General features: G+C 61.3%; 1 protein-coding gene across 1 annotated transcript; it reads right to left on the bottom strand.

Annotated features, from left to right (window-relative positions):
- Nucleotides 1-5,899: 5,899 nt before the first annotated feature.
- On the bottom strand, nt 5,900-15,286 carry LOC308337798 (testis-specific Y-encoded protein 2-like; the record flags this gene model as incomplete). The annotated part of the gene is made up of 4 exons (XM_080795996.1): nt 5,900-6,079; nt 6,781-6,865; nt 6,960-7,105; nt 15,250-15,286. 4 exons carry the CDS (start codon nt 15,284-15,286, stop codon nt 6,057-6,059), a joined length of 291 nt encoding a protein of 96 aa, XP_080652122.1. The 3' UTR covers nt 5,900-6,056.
- Between the last annotated feature and the right edge of the window lie 251 nt (nt 15,287-15,537).

The following is a 15,537-nucleotide window of genomic DNA, read 5'->3' as shown; positions in this document are numbered from 1 at the left end:
CGTCGTTCTGGAAGTAGGGGTTGCTCCCAAAGGAAAACATCAGCCCGCAGCGGTACTTGGGATGAACCAGCTCCTCCACCTGGCCCAGCAAAGCGAGAGGACGGGGAGGGGGAAGGGGACTGAGCGCGGCTCTGAGCAACCCTGCCGCAGCCCCTCCAGCTGCAACCCCACTCCCAAGGCACCACCGCCGGCCTCCGTCTCCAGGGCTAACCTCTAAATTGGTCATGTAGCTGAGCAGGTCTGCGTCCTGGTCACCTGTCACGGCTGATATCTGCGGGTGATTCAGGATCTGCCTTGGGTCAAGGAGCCTCGACGGCAAGTGCTCCGGAAAGAGAACCGGGAACCACCCGGGAACCCCCGGCCCTTCCCGACCGAGAGCCAGGGACCGAATGGGGCCTGTGCACAAACAGAAGGCACCGCCACACTCCCAGCCTCCTCAGCGCTTGCCCTTTCGTCACCCATGCTCTGCCCTGGGGTGGCGCTGGGCTGGAGGATCAACAGGGCGAGGCCAAGAGCCTGCCTGCTTTGCCTTCCCAAGTCCGTCTGGCCTGTGCCCGGGGCCGGCTGGGCCAGGAGGCGGTCAGTCACCACGCTGGATGTCTGGATGGGCTCGGTCCCCCGCTCACGGCCGTGTTTGCTTGTGTGCTCCCCTGAAGCCCTGGGCTCTTGAGGGACCTTCTGTGCCCACAAGGGGGCTGCTCCGCTCACTTGCAGCATGGCTGCACAGCCAGGGTGCCAAGCAAGAGCCTGGCAGAGTCAGCAAGAGAGGGAGGAAAGGGGTAGTGTGGGAGGACGGGGCGCGAAGGAGGAGAGAGAGAGAGACAGAGACACCCAAACTCCGAGGAAGAGACTTGCAGAGGGACGGCAGGGGGGGAGAGAGCGAGCCAGGGTGGGGGACGTGGAGACGGAGAGGCAGGGAGGCAGGAAACGTTTCTGTGAGCACCTGGGCCAGGGGCCTCGGCCCGCCTCAGTAGGACCTGCGGAGACAGAGTTTGTAGCACCCCTGCACCGTGTCCAGGGCCCCGGGGGCCGCTGAAGTCGGCCAGCCCGCTGACTGACCCTCAATGAGTGCAAGCGCACAGAACTCTAGGTCTGCCGTGACCTCGCCAAAAAGACAGGTTGGGAAGGACCGGGAAGGAGGCGCGCAGCCTCTCCATCTGCCCCACGCACCCCCCAAATCCTTTCCTTGCAGCATCTGCTCTGAGCCAAGTGGGACCGGGCTTCACTAGGAGTCCAGAGTGTTGACCCGGGTTCCGCGACCGCAGAGGCCTGTTGGGGTGCTGCAGCCCCAAAGCACTGGCCCGGACCTTCTGCTCAGGCAGCAATGCACAGGTCCCAGCCCCTGCCTTTCCCCCCAACGCCCACTCCCTCCCCGCACCCACCTCCTCCGGGACCACCCTCTGCTGGCCCCTGCCCCTCTGCTGTGCAGGAGAAGGCTGGGGCCACTGCTCCCGCCTTGGGCCCACTGCTGCCTGGGCGGCCTACTGCCGCGAGGTGCCCAGCGCTAGAGGCCTGGGGCCCACGGCTGGGGGAGCGAGGCCCATCCCCGCAGCTCTCCTGCCCCTGGCTGAGGCTCTGCACCCTGCTGCCCTGCTCCCACTCTCCTCCACAGGTGCCCAAACCCAGCCAGCAGGCTGAAGGATACGGCGTGTGCCCAGAAGCCAGGGATGCCCTGGATGATGGCCCTTCTTCGAGCCAGGTGACCACTGCGCTTCCGATTCATCCTGCGCTTCAGCCGCAAGTAGGCCCTGGAGGCTTGGGCGTCCACAGAGCGGAGCGCTTCCTGAACCACCTCCAGCGCGGCAAGTGCGGCCCCGGCTGGGTCGGGCCGGGGCACAGGCTCTGCCTGCCACAGCTCCTTCGGCCTCTCGACCTGCTGTGCTTGCGCCGCCTCCTCGTCTTCCGCCGCCAGCACCTCCTCGTCTTCCGCCGCCAGCACCTCCTCGTCTTCCGCCGCCAGCACCTCCTCGACTTCCACCGCCAGCACCTCCTCGTCTTCCGCCGCCAGCACCTCCTCGACTTCCACCGCCACCACCTCCACCACCGCCGCGATATCCTCCACCACCAGCACCAACTCCGGCCCCGCGCCGGCCTCCTCTGTGCCCCCCTGGGCCTCAGCTTCCCGCACAGCCTCTGCCACCACACCCGCAGCCTCGAGGGCCAGAAGCGCCCCCGCGTGCCCGCAGGAGCCGGTCTCCCTGAGGGCCCCCGCCTCCTCACCGCCCCCGTCTGCGACCAAGGTGCTCCAGGATTCTGGGGCAGCCCCGCCTTCCCCGGACCTCGACTCACTCTCCATGTGGCCCTGGCCCTGAGCGCCGGCCGCTGGGGACTGAAGGCGACGGAGGCGGCACCGGCAGCTTCAGCTGCAGCGCCCAGGAACGCCGCTGGGCGGCAGCGCCTAGCAGAGTGCGCGGGCCTGGGGCACGCATGCGCACAGGCCCCCGGGGCGGGCGGTGACGGGGCAGACACGGGCGGCGCAGGGGTGTGGGGCGGGGGGAGGCACGCATGCGGCCTGGGCCGGATGGAGCCCCCGAGCCCCGCGCAGGACGCGGCGTGCTCCCGGGTCTAACCCGTGCCAGGGCAGTGGGCGTGGCCACCACCCGCCCTGAGTCTTGGCCGCGCCAGAGCCCGCCTGGGAGCCCGCCCGAGCCCCTCCACCGCGGTGGCCTCCGCGCCTCTCAACCCCAAACGTTCTCTTCAGAGACCCCTGTCAGGCCTTTCCCGCAAGTGCCGTGGTATCCCAGCCCCACTCGTCCCTTTCTCGTCCGTCCGTCTGGGGCCCCTCGGCTGGCGCCAGGAATTGAAATCCGGCGGCTGAATGCCGAGTGTGCCCGCCGCGCGAAAGCCTCCCGCGCTCCTTCTTAGGGGACCTGGGGGAGAGCCCGGGGGGCATCAGCTGCTGCCCCACCTGCGCCCCGTCACTGCCACGTGGCTTTCGCCCTGGGCCTGCCCGGTGGTGCACGGCGCCAGGAGCCCGCCGCCAAGGTGCTGCGTGCAGGGGCCATCCGCCTCCCCAGCCCCCCACCCCCCATCCCCCGCCCCAGCTTTCCGGAAGAGAAGGGAACTGCACGCCAAGTACTTTCCCTGAAGTTACTCTGCAAAGAGCCGAGGTCCCTGGCCACCGGGGTGCCTACAGAGCTGCTAAGCCGGCCCCGGTGAGGTCCGTGATTGCGACTGGGCAGCATGCGACTGGGCCAGGCTTTCAGTCCAAAGAGAAACTCTGCAAATTCCTCTGCCCAAGCCAGTGGTAAAACTTGCTCCCAAGGTGCTTTCCTCTGAGCGGCCCCTTTCGCTTTGTTTCTGTGTCTCTTTTCCTCGTTGCGTTCTCCTTCTCCACCTGACTTGCATGCAAGGGCTCTTGTGTCTTTCTTCCAGCTCCGCTCCAAGTTCTCCCTTAGACTGCGTCGGTGGCTGAGTGGAGTACCGTGCGGGGAGGGGATGGCCAAGTGAGCATGCACAGCCCAAGTGCCCTTTCTCTGGTACTCCCCACGTCGGTCCTTTGAGACAAGACCACACCTCACAGAGGTCTGCTCCGGGGGGCGGGGGCGGGTGCTGTGGCGGGATAGGATGCTTGCCGCCTGAGGTGTCAGGGAAGGCCTCGTGGGTGATGGCAAGGCCACCAGCGTTGCGGTTGCATCGTGGGAGGGCCTCCATTAGAAGGAGTGGGTCGGTGTGTCCTGGGGGATTTTGACCAGAAAGACGCAGGAGGAACTCCCTTGGCGTTAAGTGCAGGGGCTGTGGTCGCAACAAGTGTCACAAACGCCCCTGCAGGGAGTAAGATGCATGGCTGTCTATGGGGCGAAGAAACAAATGTCTGAGACAGTCCGTGAGACAGCTCAGACTTTGGAATTACTGGTACAATCCAAACTGACCCAGCACTTGCAACCTTGCCCAAACCACTAGAGGAGGCTCCTCTGGTGTTACCGCAGGAACAGGAGCACAGCCTTGGAGAGGGAGAGGGCTGGGGTGGTGACAGGGGGAGGGGGAGGAGGGGGAGACTGGGAGGAGAGGGAGAGAAGCCCAGAAGGAGAAGAAGAGCTGGGGGAGAGAGGGGGAATGGGAGGGAGGGAGAGAAGGGAAGAGAGGGACAGGGGCAGGAGGGAGAGCCGTGCGCAGGGATGGGGAGGGAGAGACAGGCAGGGCGTGGCGAGGAAGAGCGGAGGCGGGGAGGCAAGGACTGGTCTGCCCCCAGCTGAATTCATACTTTGCGAGGCATGTAGACCCAAAGGACACATCGCCTGTGAGGAAGGGGCCACCCACGCGTGGGGAAGCAACAGTTCGGCTGAGCAGAGCTGAATCCAGTGGTGTCAACCAGGGCAGCTGTCATGTTTCCCGAAAACATGAGACAGCAAATGGGGAAGTCACGGAGGAATAGAGGGTGGAAACAGCCAGGGAGTACACAGACACCAAGTACTGTGATTGTGGACTGCCCTGTGTCAGTAACGGGGCTGGTCAGTAACGGGGCTTCACAGCACTGGAGTAAGATGTGGACGACAGCAGAACGGGCAGGTGTTGAAAAGCTGGCCACATCTATGCTCCGTGCAAGAGACTGGCCTCTGAGTCCCAAAGTCACAAAGAATTTGAAAGTGGGAGGAGTGAGGCCAAGACCTCAGAAGATGGACGGTGCCCTACACGGTCAAAGCAGCCTGCGCGCACTTGGCCCTTAACCAGGGGAGCGTGCTCCGTGGGGTGTTGGTGAGGACTAGGGGTGCCCTTTGGTGGCATTTCCCTTTTGGGGTCTAACCGGATAGAGGGCATTGGGCACCTGCCTTCAGACCACGGAGAAGGAGGCAGATCAGCCTCGGGGTCAGCACGGGACAGACAGCACACGGGCGGGTGTCCTGGGTCTCGCATTCAGCAATACTCTGCCCTCTCCTCTGCTGACCATCTGGGGGACCCCAAGCCAACGTCCTAGGGAAGCCGGGAAGTGGGGATCATGGGGCTGCGTGGGGTTGTCAGTATGTGAGCGTGTCTCTGGACATGTGAGTGGGTGAAGGTTGTGTGCCTGGGAGGGTGAGTGAGTGTGTGCGTGTCAGGACATGAGGGTGACTGAATCACTGTGTGTTGGCTGGGGGTGTTGGCTCTGCTCCTGAGTATGTGTCAGTGTATGTGAGTGGCTAAATATTCTGTGGCTTAGGGCGGTTGGAACCCGATGGTGTTCGTGTGTCTGTGTGCGCGCGCGCGTGCGTGTGTGTGTGTGCGGGCCCGCACTCGCGCGCGCGCGCCTTTCCCTGCAATTTATGCTTCCGCCCAGCTACCTGGGCCAGAACGACAGGGTGATCTTTCCTACCTTCCCTCCTCCCACTTTCCCCTCTCCAACAGTCCCTCCACAGGGCCTGGCCCCCACTCGCTCCCGCTGTATCTGGGGCTGAGAGGATGACTGTGTCAGCAAGGGCCTGGGCCCCTTGTTTAGAAGAAAGGAGAGCCCTGGCACTGGGGTTCAACGGAGTAATGAAACTACAGTCCCACCCGTGCTGTGTCTGAGGTCATCCACCAGGGAGCATCTCTGGGAGACGGTCATCGCCATCCACCAAAAGTTGACACTGGACACGTTTGGCCCTGGCTCGCCCTTCCCTTTCTTTGACCTCTGTTATTTCCCCAGGGAAGGCATGGGCCCTGTTAGCTGGCCTTTCGCTCATCTCCTCTCCCTGCCCACCTCCACCATCCCTAGGGGAAGGACCTCTGCCACGCTGGGATGCAGTCCCAGAGCTCGTGTGACCTGGACCTCTGGGCCAGCATACGGCCCCACCCCTTCCACGGAATAAGGATGCCGGGGCAGAGTAGTAAGCATCGACGGGAATCCCATGAGCTCAGGCTCCCCACCTGCCCCTTTCCATGAAGACGACCGTGTGTGAGCGTACACACAGTAACACACATAAACACGGTTGACGTCGTTTTTCCACATTTCAGTATTTTTACAGGGGGCCTCAATCGGCCCTGTGTTTCTCCCAGGCACCAGACTGGAGGTGTTCCCTGTGGGAGGGACCAGGCTGATCATCCGGCTCCATCTGAAGGTCCTGGACTCTTTCCGGGTCAAGGGCAAGGCTTCTGCGTATTCACCTCAACATGCTCAAGTTCCCTGGGAGAGACGGAGACACAGACACAGACGCACGGGCACACAGTCACCCGGGCACACATGAGGCGGCCGGTGAGTATCCTCTACGGGCCACACGCAGGTTTGCTTGAGGGTTTCAAGGCCCTTTCGGGGAACGGAGGCCATTCTCCCCTGCCCCTCTCCCCGGCCCTTGATGGCGATCCCCCTACATTTCCTCCACCCACATAGCAACGGTATCTGTGCACGCTCTTCAGTGGTCTCTGGCTGATTGCGGTGGGCACAGGAGATTGCCCAGGGAGATGACTGGGAGGACTCTACCGATGAACACACAAAAGTGACGGGGTGACACATGAGCCTTTACGCCAGGGAACGCAGACATCTGCGCCAAGGCTGGCAAGAGGTGCTTAGGTGGGCTCAAAGCTGAGGCGGTGGCGAGGAGACCTGAGGGCAGGAGTTCACGGCCAGGGAGTGGCACTTCCCGCAAGGCAGCTGCTGAGCCGACTGCTTCTCCGGCTCTGCTCACTGGTGTTGCCTGACCCGCCTGCCTCAAGCTTCCCAGGCAGAACCAGTTTGACACCGCCCTCCCCGACTCACGGTGATGCCCTTTGGACACGGGGTCACCGCCTCTTGAGTGTTCCTCTAAGCCTCCGTTTCTGCATTTGCGGAGCCCAGCTCCCACGGAGCCGCACGGAGCATTTTCAGCACCCATGCCCTGGGCGTCTCACCTGCCCTCCTCTCAGTTCCCTCTGCTGGGGCCTTCTTCCTCACGTAGTACTGCAGGGGATCGGGCCACAGGTCGTCCATGATGATCTGGCAGGGGAAACGGGGCAGGGCTCAGATGCACATCCCAGTCCGCTGGGGAGCACAGGCAGGTTCACGTGCGCGGTTTGTCACAGGGACCCACCTCAGCTATCCTGCTAGGCCCGGCAAAGCTGTGGTCAGAGAACCAGCTGAAGAAGTTAAGGCTGCTCTTGTGGCGTCTGCGGCTACAGGCCTCCTGTTCGTAACAGTGGTGCCACTGGATGGGAGTGGAATGAGACGGCTCGTACCCTGCAGGAAGAAGGGTCCGTGCGAAGGCGCTGGATGATGCATCAGGTTCAACCCTGCCGCCTCCACCTGCTGCCGCCCATCCACGCAGAGGCCCCTTACCAGCAGCCCTGAGGACATACTCCTTCTCAACGACGTCGTTGCGGAAGTAGGAGTTCTCGCGAAAGAAGAGCAGGATCTTGCGGCCATCACGGGGAGACTCGAGTTCCTCCACCTGCCGGGCGGCAAAGTGGGGGAGAGGGTTGAGATCTCTGTCCAGCAGACCCTTCCCCTCCTGGCCTTGGGGAGGAATCGCTTCTGTTACCCCCTCTTCTCCCATCCCCCAGGCCGGGCCTCCATCTCCCGGGCCAGACCTTCAAATCCGTCATGGAGCCAAGTATGCCTTCATCTTGCTCACTGAGCATGGCTGACATCTGCGGGTGGTTCACAAACTGCTTCGGGTCAAGGACTCTCCGAGGGCTGGAGAAGAAAGAGCTACAACAACAGAGCAGGTCTGCACAGCAAGTGCGCCCTGCATCTCCCCTCCTACCACCGGGACCCACTCCACCTCACAGATTGTGTCAAGGGCCCCTGCGCCCCCGCACGGCCTGCTGCATTAGTTAGTTAGGTAATTCCCTGCTGGGCACTAACACAGAAAGCTGGAAATCCTCGGTGACCTCCCTGCCCACCCACGGCCCCCTCCCCGGCACATCGAGGGCAACCTGCGGCCCCACCAGGGACCCCCACCCGGAAGCAGGGATTCGAAACTGTCGTGATCACCGAGGCATGAGCCAGGCCACCACAACGCAGGCCCCCTGCCACAGGAGTCTCCTGCGCTAGCCCGGCCACATCGGGGTCCCTCCGTGAAGGTATCAAGGATACAGCCTTGGCCCAGAAGCCAGGGATGCCCCGGATGAGGGCGCTTCGGTGGTCCAGGTGACGCCGTCGCCTCTGCCAGAACCTGAGCTTGAGCGCAGAGTAGGCCCTGCTGGCGTCTTTGTTCATGGGCTCCAGCTCTGACTGCAGGGCCTCGAGGGCCTGGGGCGGGGACGGGGGCGGACCTGGCCGTGCCTCTGGCCGTTCTTCCCCTTCCTGCTTCTCCTGCAGCTCCTGCGCTTCTCGCTCCTTCTGGCTCTCCTCCCAGGCCTCTTCCCTCCTGTCTTCCTCCTCCTCCTCCTCCTCCTGCACCTCTGGTACCTCTGCAACCTCATCCTCAACAGCCTCCTCCTCCTCCTCCTACTCTTCCTCCTCTTCCTCCTCAGTCTCCTCGCTCTGCTCAGCCTCCCCCTCTTCCTCAGCCTCACTGCCAACCTCCCTAGCCTCGTCGTCCTCGTCCTCGTCCTCCTCCTCAGTCTCCCCGGGGTCCTCCGCCTCCTGGACCACCGCAAGCTGCCACACCAACATTACGTCATCCCCCACTAGCACAAGCTCCACCACCAGGATGGCGCCCTCTCTCTCCCAACGGCCCTCCTCGTCCTGCGCTGGCTCTGCCGCCATCCCCACGCCTAGGCCCAGCAGCACCTTCGCCTCTCTTCTGGGGGTGGGGCTATATGTCCGCGGACAGCCGCGTCCCGATGGACCCCTCCCTCGACGGAGTCGGTCAGGATTGGGGGGCAGTCCCGCGTCCCATGTGGCCCCCAGCTGGGGCAGCTGCGGAGGAACGGAGCAGGAGGGGTGAGCACGCGGCTCCCGCAGGCGGCCCGGCAGTGGAGCTCCGCGGCCCAGCGAAGGGGGGACGTCAGCCGTCTCCTCGCAGAAGCCACCGGAGTCTGGGACGCATGCGCACAAGGGCTTCCGGCCAGGAGGCCACGGGGCCGAGGTGGAGGTGGCACGCGTGGGGCCTCGGCGCGAAGGAGGCCTGATCCACGCCCAGGACAATGGCCGGACCCCAGGTGCTGCCAGCGGCAAGGCCGTGGGCGTGGCCGCCACAGGCCCCGCCCCTCACCCCTGCGGGAGCCGGCCAGGGAGGCAGCCAGTGCGCCTCCTCCAGGGTGGCCTCGGGCTCTACCTAAGGCGCCCCAGGCCCCAGGGCCCACAACCCCCTCCCCTCCATCCCGTGGCCTCCTCCAGCCCGCTCTCCACCCGGTGTTTGTAGCCTGTCAATGCGAAACCGTCCCTTGCCCTTCCCCAACACGATCGTCCAAGACTGAGGACAGCGTATGCACCACCGGGAACCCTGGCCTAGCGTGCGTGGAAACGTCAGCCCAGGCATTGCGGAATAGGGCCATTCCAGGAGACAGAGGTCGGAAGCGGTCTGCCTGTTCGGGGCACGGGGCTAGGGGGCGGGGGTTCGGCCACAGTTTGCCCCCAGGCCACGTCCTTGGCTGCTCAGGAGAAGAGGGACCGAGAGTGCTCAATCCGTCTCTCCGCCTGTCCTTTCCCCATGCTCTGCTCTCCCTCTTCCCCCGACTCGGTGTTTGTCTTCAGGGCGCTGTTTCTCTGCCCACTCTCTGGCCACAGGGTCTCTGGAAGATGAAGGCTTCAGGAAGCAAGATGCAGAAGCCTGTCCGAGCACCTCCTTTCCCATGAAATAAGAGCCCTCTTCTCCTCTGTGACTAGCCACTGGTCACGTGACCAGGGAAAGGGTCCCAAGCTGGGTGCCCCCGACACAAACACACACAGACACACACACACACACACACACACACACACTTACCCACAGACACTCAGTGTGTTTGGCATGGAGCACAGAGGGAGGCGTGCCTTTCGTGCAGCCAAGGGCATCCGGCAACGTGAATCCGGATGCCCCTCCCCTGAGACAATGTCTGGGCGAACCCTGTGGATGGGCAGTTGGGCATTCTGTCTGGCGGCCAGGTGACTACAGTGTGCACCCTTTGGAGGCCGGAGGCAAGAAGCTGGGGCTGGCTCCCAGGTGACACAGCACGTACGCACGTACCTTCACTTCCAGAGACTGAGTGTCTTCCGTTGCATTCGGGCGAAACCACAAATGCCGTGGGGAAGGCGTTCCCAGCTTGTCTGGCCTGCAGAGGAGAACACATCTTCTCTAGCCTTCCCCTGCGGGCCACCAGGTCAGACCGTGAGCAGAACTTGAGGCTGGGCCGTCACGTCCCCAGGGCCGGCCCGTCACGTCCCCAGGGCTGGCCCCCACTCGTGGAGAGAGGATACCCAACGTGTGGCTTTGGGCCAACAAGGTAGGCTTGGGGCAATTTTGGTGTGCAGCCAGTGCAAGCCGGTCTCCCCCAGCATTACAGGAACAGACGGGTTTCTTACACCACACCTCAGTCATCTCAGTCGTCAAAGGGCCACACGTGCCGCGTCCTGTACACGGAGGTGCCTGTCGTGGTTGCTCCGGCGGTTCTTCACCCTCCACGTGTCCCCGGCAGGTCCGTACCGACTCTTGAGGCCACGGCATCTTCTGTGCCCTCGCACAGGTCTTCTTCGGCTCCGTCTCCTGAACCGGCGGTGGATGCGTGGCTCTGCGCCATGGCTCCACTCCATGGGCGGCTGGACTAATGTTATCGCGGGGGTTCGAGCTGCGCAGAGTTCATGCCGGCTGCCTTCTAAGGTGCCAGCGGTGTTCAGTACAGCCGAGTGCTTACACACCCGTGTGTTCAGACCAAGGTTTCTTTGCGTGCCCACAGGTACCCGTGTGGGCAGCTGGCTGTAACACCGTGGGAAAGGGGTACACAGGCGTGGCCTTCCATGTACACACACGTGCATGTGGAAGCGCGTGCACGGACAGACCTATTCCGTTCCCGGCCGGGTCTGCGGTGGGTTTGCAGTGGACCGGATTTCATATGCACCCCCACGGCCTTGGACTGTGGTTTCCACGTGTTCGGCCATCATGTGGATGATCTCCACGTCCACTCGCAATCCAGGGAGACAGACATTCATGCAATGACAGACATCTGGCATTGCCCCTGCTAGGGAAGGAACAGGAGAGGGGCCAAAGGACAAGAGGTAAGCAGCCTGGAACGGAGACCTCACGGGAGGCTGGGTTTCAAGGGCACCTGCCTTGTTTCTTGTCCCCGTCGCCTCGACACACGTACACTGGAAAGCACACACGCATTCTGGGCGCCCCATCCCTTGCCTGCGAGACCACATCCGTGGAAGACCGTTGCCCTGGGTCCTCCAGTCCCGTAGCAAGCGTCCGTCTCCCAGCAGCTCTGGCCATTAAGCCCCTGGAGCGGGCGGTCTTCTTCAGGAGGCGCTCAGCCCTCTTGCGCCACGTACGTGTTTGCCCTGAAGCTGCCCTGAACTCCAGGCAGATGTGCACGAGCCACATCCCCTGGTTTGCACCCTAAGGCCCTGGGAGGAAACCCGATGTCCTTATGATGCGCCCAACAGCTTAAGCCATGCGACCTGCGGCAGGGGTCCAATCCTAAACACCTCTTTCCGGGGCAGGCGGGGCATCCCCCAGTCAAGGAAGCGGAGCGCCTGTGTTTATGGGAGACACCTGGGAGGCGCTTTAGCGGCACCGTCCAGCCTTTCCTCTCCCCTGTAGAGCTCGGCAGGCCCTTCCTAAAAGCCCCGAGGAGCGAGCCGCAGAGGGCTCTAGGGAAAGTGGGTGGGGCGAGCGCAGCACGTTCTGGGGTCCTCCACGTCCGGATCCCCGCGGGCAGCCCCGCTGCAACCGTCAGCATGCCTGGGACTTCCCCTCCATCTTGTCGACACGATGAATCCCACGGACTGGCCTGGGGGAGCTGTGAGGCTACTCTCCAGCTTAGGCGACAAGGAGACCAGAAGACGTGACGATGGCCCCAGCAGTCTTCCTTTGGCCCGTTGCTCTCCACCACCCTAGAATTCTCCCTGAGGGGCTGTATCGGACTTGAGATCCCCAACTTGAGATCTGACCAACCGCGGGCAGACTTGCTGACGTTCAGGCCCGAACCGTGAAGCCGGCAGGGTTCCCGAGCCCGAAGGCCAAACCCTCCTCGACCTACACCTAGCTGCCGGGGCCGCCAGGAGGGAACCCAGTTCCCCAAGGCAATGAGGTCAGGACTCCACAAACAGCATGAGATGTCGGCATAGCACCACAGGGGCCGCTGGGAGGCTCTGCCGGGATCCATTCGTGGGCACACGTTGCCAGATCCCAAGCCCAGCTGAGGTGCAGGCGGTGGGGAACGTCGAAGACGGGGTGAGTGCAGGGCGAGCGGACGGGGAGGGGCGAGCCCCGGACTGGTGAGAAGTGGTGCTGGGAAACCCCTGTTGGCTCAGGGAGCAACAAGCTGGGTGCCCCTCGCTGAGGCAGGGAACACGTGCCTGTGGGTTCAGCTCCTCTCCTTTTCGTCCTCCCCGCCTGGTACACAGGAGGTGGACAAGACCGGCCCAAACAGGAGAAGAACAGAGTCCAGGATGGCCTTTCTACTGGGAGGAGAGCTCCCCGCAGGGCTCTTTCCTCTGGAGGAACGTGCTGCTCACGGATTCTTTCTTATTCTTTGCTGCCTTTGGCTAATCAACACAGAGGCGGGTACAAGGTTTGAGCCCCTCTGTAACACACACTGAGACCCCTAGGGTTTTCCCACACCGGCACCATCCGTGCAAGCTGCCTCGATGGGTGGTGTGCTTGACACGTGCCTGCCTTGCCTTGGCCCGTGTGCGTTTTGCGGCGAGAGGGGACAGAGAACCCTGAGTAACCATGGAATGCACACAAGGTCTGTGTGTCAGGAGGGACGTGGCTGCACTCCGCCACTGGCCCCTTTCTCCATAATCAGCAGAGCGGGAAGTGCCATGGGCCCTCTCCTTTCCCGACCAGGGACTCCCAACACACTCATACACACGTGACCCTGTCCAAAGGCTTGGGCACACATCACAGACACACACACTCACACACACACACAGACTCTCGACACCCAGACGTGCATGAGGCCACACAAAATCACACTCACGTGTTCTTCGAAACACAGAGAAACACGTGATGCGTCTGTGCTCGTGCAAACACACGCACATACCCTGCACACCCACACATGATCCCTGAAACCAAGTCATCGAGAGGCACATGCATACCCCCCCACACACACAGACTCACGGCACCCAGGCGTGCATGAGGCCACACGTAACCAGACTCACATTTTCATCTAAACACAGAGTGACATACAAGACACGTGTGTTCGTGCAAACACATGCACATGCTACACGCACCCACACATTATCTCTGATACAAAGGCGTGGAGATGACACATGCGCACAGACACACACACACACACACACACACAGACACATGAAAATGCAAACACACACCCACAAGCTCCATTCACACACACGCACACACACAAACACACACACGCTCAAGGAAACCTACTGAACACACTAAACTCACACTCCTCGGTATGAAATTCAGGCTTGTAACAGCAGCCCTTGCATACAGACACATAGGGGCTTGTAAACACGAACACAGACACACACACACAATGCATACGACTCACAGAAGGTCTCCGGCAAAGGCCTACACATACAGTCCCGGCCCCAAAATACATACACACGTGTGTCGCGGAACCATCATACTCACACACGGAAATGACCACATCAAAAACCCCTGGCACAGAGGCATACACAACTGACGCCAACACATCGGAGCATGCACACTCACACACACACACAGAACACACGCAACCACACACACACTCCCCTGAGGATAGAGAAGCACGTAAGCAAAACCCATGGTCTACGTCATCCTGGAACACACAAGTAGCCCATCAAGTGTGCACACACACACACACACACACACATACACACATACTCTCCTCGAACCCACTGTACACACTGTGTACACACTCGCTCATGTTGATCTGAAGCATGCACACCATCCCTTGCCTGCAGACACATAGGTGCTTGCAAAAACACCCAGAACAGACCCAATTCACACGAGGTGTCCGGCACAGGCATACGCATGTGGCACCACCATAAAAACCATTACACGGGTGTGCCCAAGAACACTAACACACACACCCCAACACATCCACAAACTCCAGCACGCAGGCATACGCTACTCACGACGTTACATCTGAGCACGACACACTCACACATAGCCCTGAGGGTACAGAAGCATGTAAGTAAAACACATGGTCTGTGTCATACAGGAACACACACGTAGCCACTCAAACAGGCACACAAACACACACACACAGGTTCATGCTTCTGCAATCACACAGAGCACACCACACACAGTACACCAACACACACGTGCGCTTGCAAGCACACGTACACACAGACAACCCATACAAGGTCTCCGGCACAGGCGTACGCAGTTGACCTGCTCAAAAAGGAAGTATGCCCGTGATCCCCCGCAATCCAGAAACATCCACAGAATCTGACACGCAGGCATTCTCAAGGGTCCAAAACACACACTCATACGCGCACGCCCTGAGGATTCAGACACATGTGAGAAAACCACACATCCTCCCTGATATAGAAATGCACAGTCAACCGCTACACTCACACGCACGTACGTGCACACGCGCTTAAGCCCACGCAAACCCACATGCACTCCCTGCACAACCTATCTCATGTCACAGAGACATGCACCCTCAGCCCTACAACTGGAAACACAAGTTCACATGGAAACATGTACCCACAACACACACCAAACTCTCCAGCACAACTGTGTACAAAGAAGGCCCCAGAGAAACACACATACACACACACACACACACACACACACACGCAGACGTTGCTTAGTGAAGAGGAGACACACAATGAAAACACATGGTCTACGGCATAAGGGCATTTCCAATTGTCCCCATACACACAAACACACACACTGATTACAGAAGAGGAGACACACAGTGAATACACCTGCTCGATGGCACAGAGGCATTCCCACTTATCCCCTCACACAGAGACATGCCTACACGCGCGCGCACACACACACGCACAGAAAAACACACACACACAGAGTCTCCAGCACCGAGGCTTGCAAGGGTGGCGACACCTACACGCACAGGTACACACCCAAAACCACAATAACCCCTGGGCCTGCAAGTCCCCAAACACACCACAGGAATCTGTGGGCACACAAGGGTATGCACACAAAACACTCCCAGGCAAGGACTACGGCACACAGCCTTGTATGCGTAGCCCTGCAGGGTCACACACCCAGCGGTGCCTGGAAATGCATACGCACCGAATACACACCACTCACCTCACCCAGGCATACAGAATTCTGCGTGCACGCATACACACATGCCTCTGTGCGTAGAAGCACACACCTATGCAAAAAAATGCACGGAACCAGCTCGCAGGCATGACACTCGGCCACGCAAAACCACAGTCCTGCTCACGGGAACACACAACCAAGAAACAGACACCTACACACTCGGCGTCCAGCACACACACGTTCACACTCGCCACACACTCTCGCGTGCGTGCACCTGAAGCCTCCACCCACACATGAGGCAAGCACACGTGGCCACACTCAGAGACACACGTGTGCACACGCCGGCATGCACCTGCAGCACACGTGAACACGCCCACACGGCGCCGGTGTGCATGCAGTC

The sequence above is a fragment of the Martes martes genome, assembly GCF_963455335.1.
Source record: "Martes martes genome assembly, chromosome: Y".
NCBI lineage: Eukaryota > Metazoa > Chordata > Mammalia > Carnivora > Mustelidae > Martes > Martes martes.
The sequence above is the reverse complement of the archived record's forward strand: the minus strand, read 5'-3'. Positions and strand labels throughout refer to the sequence as shown.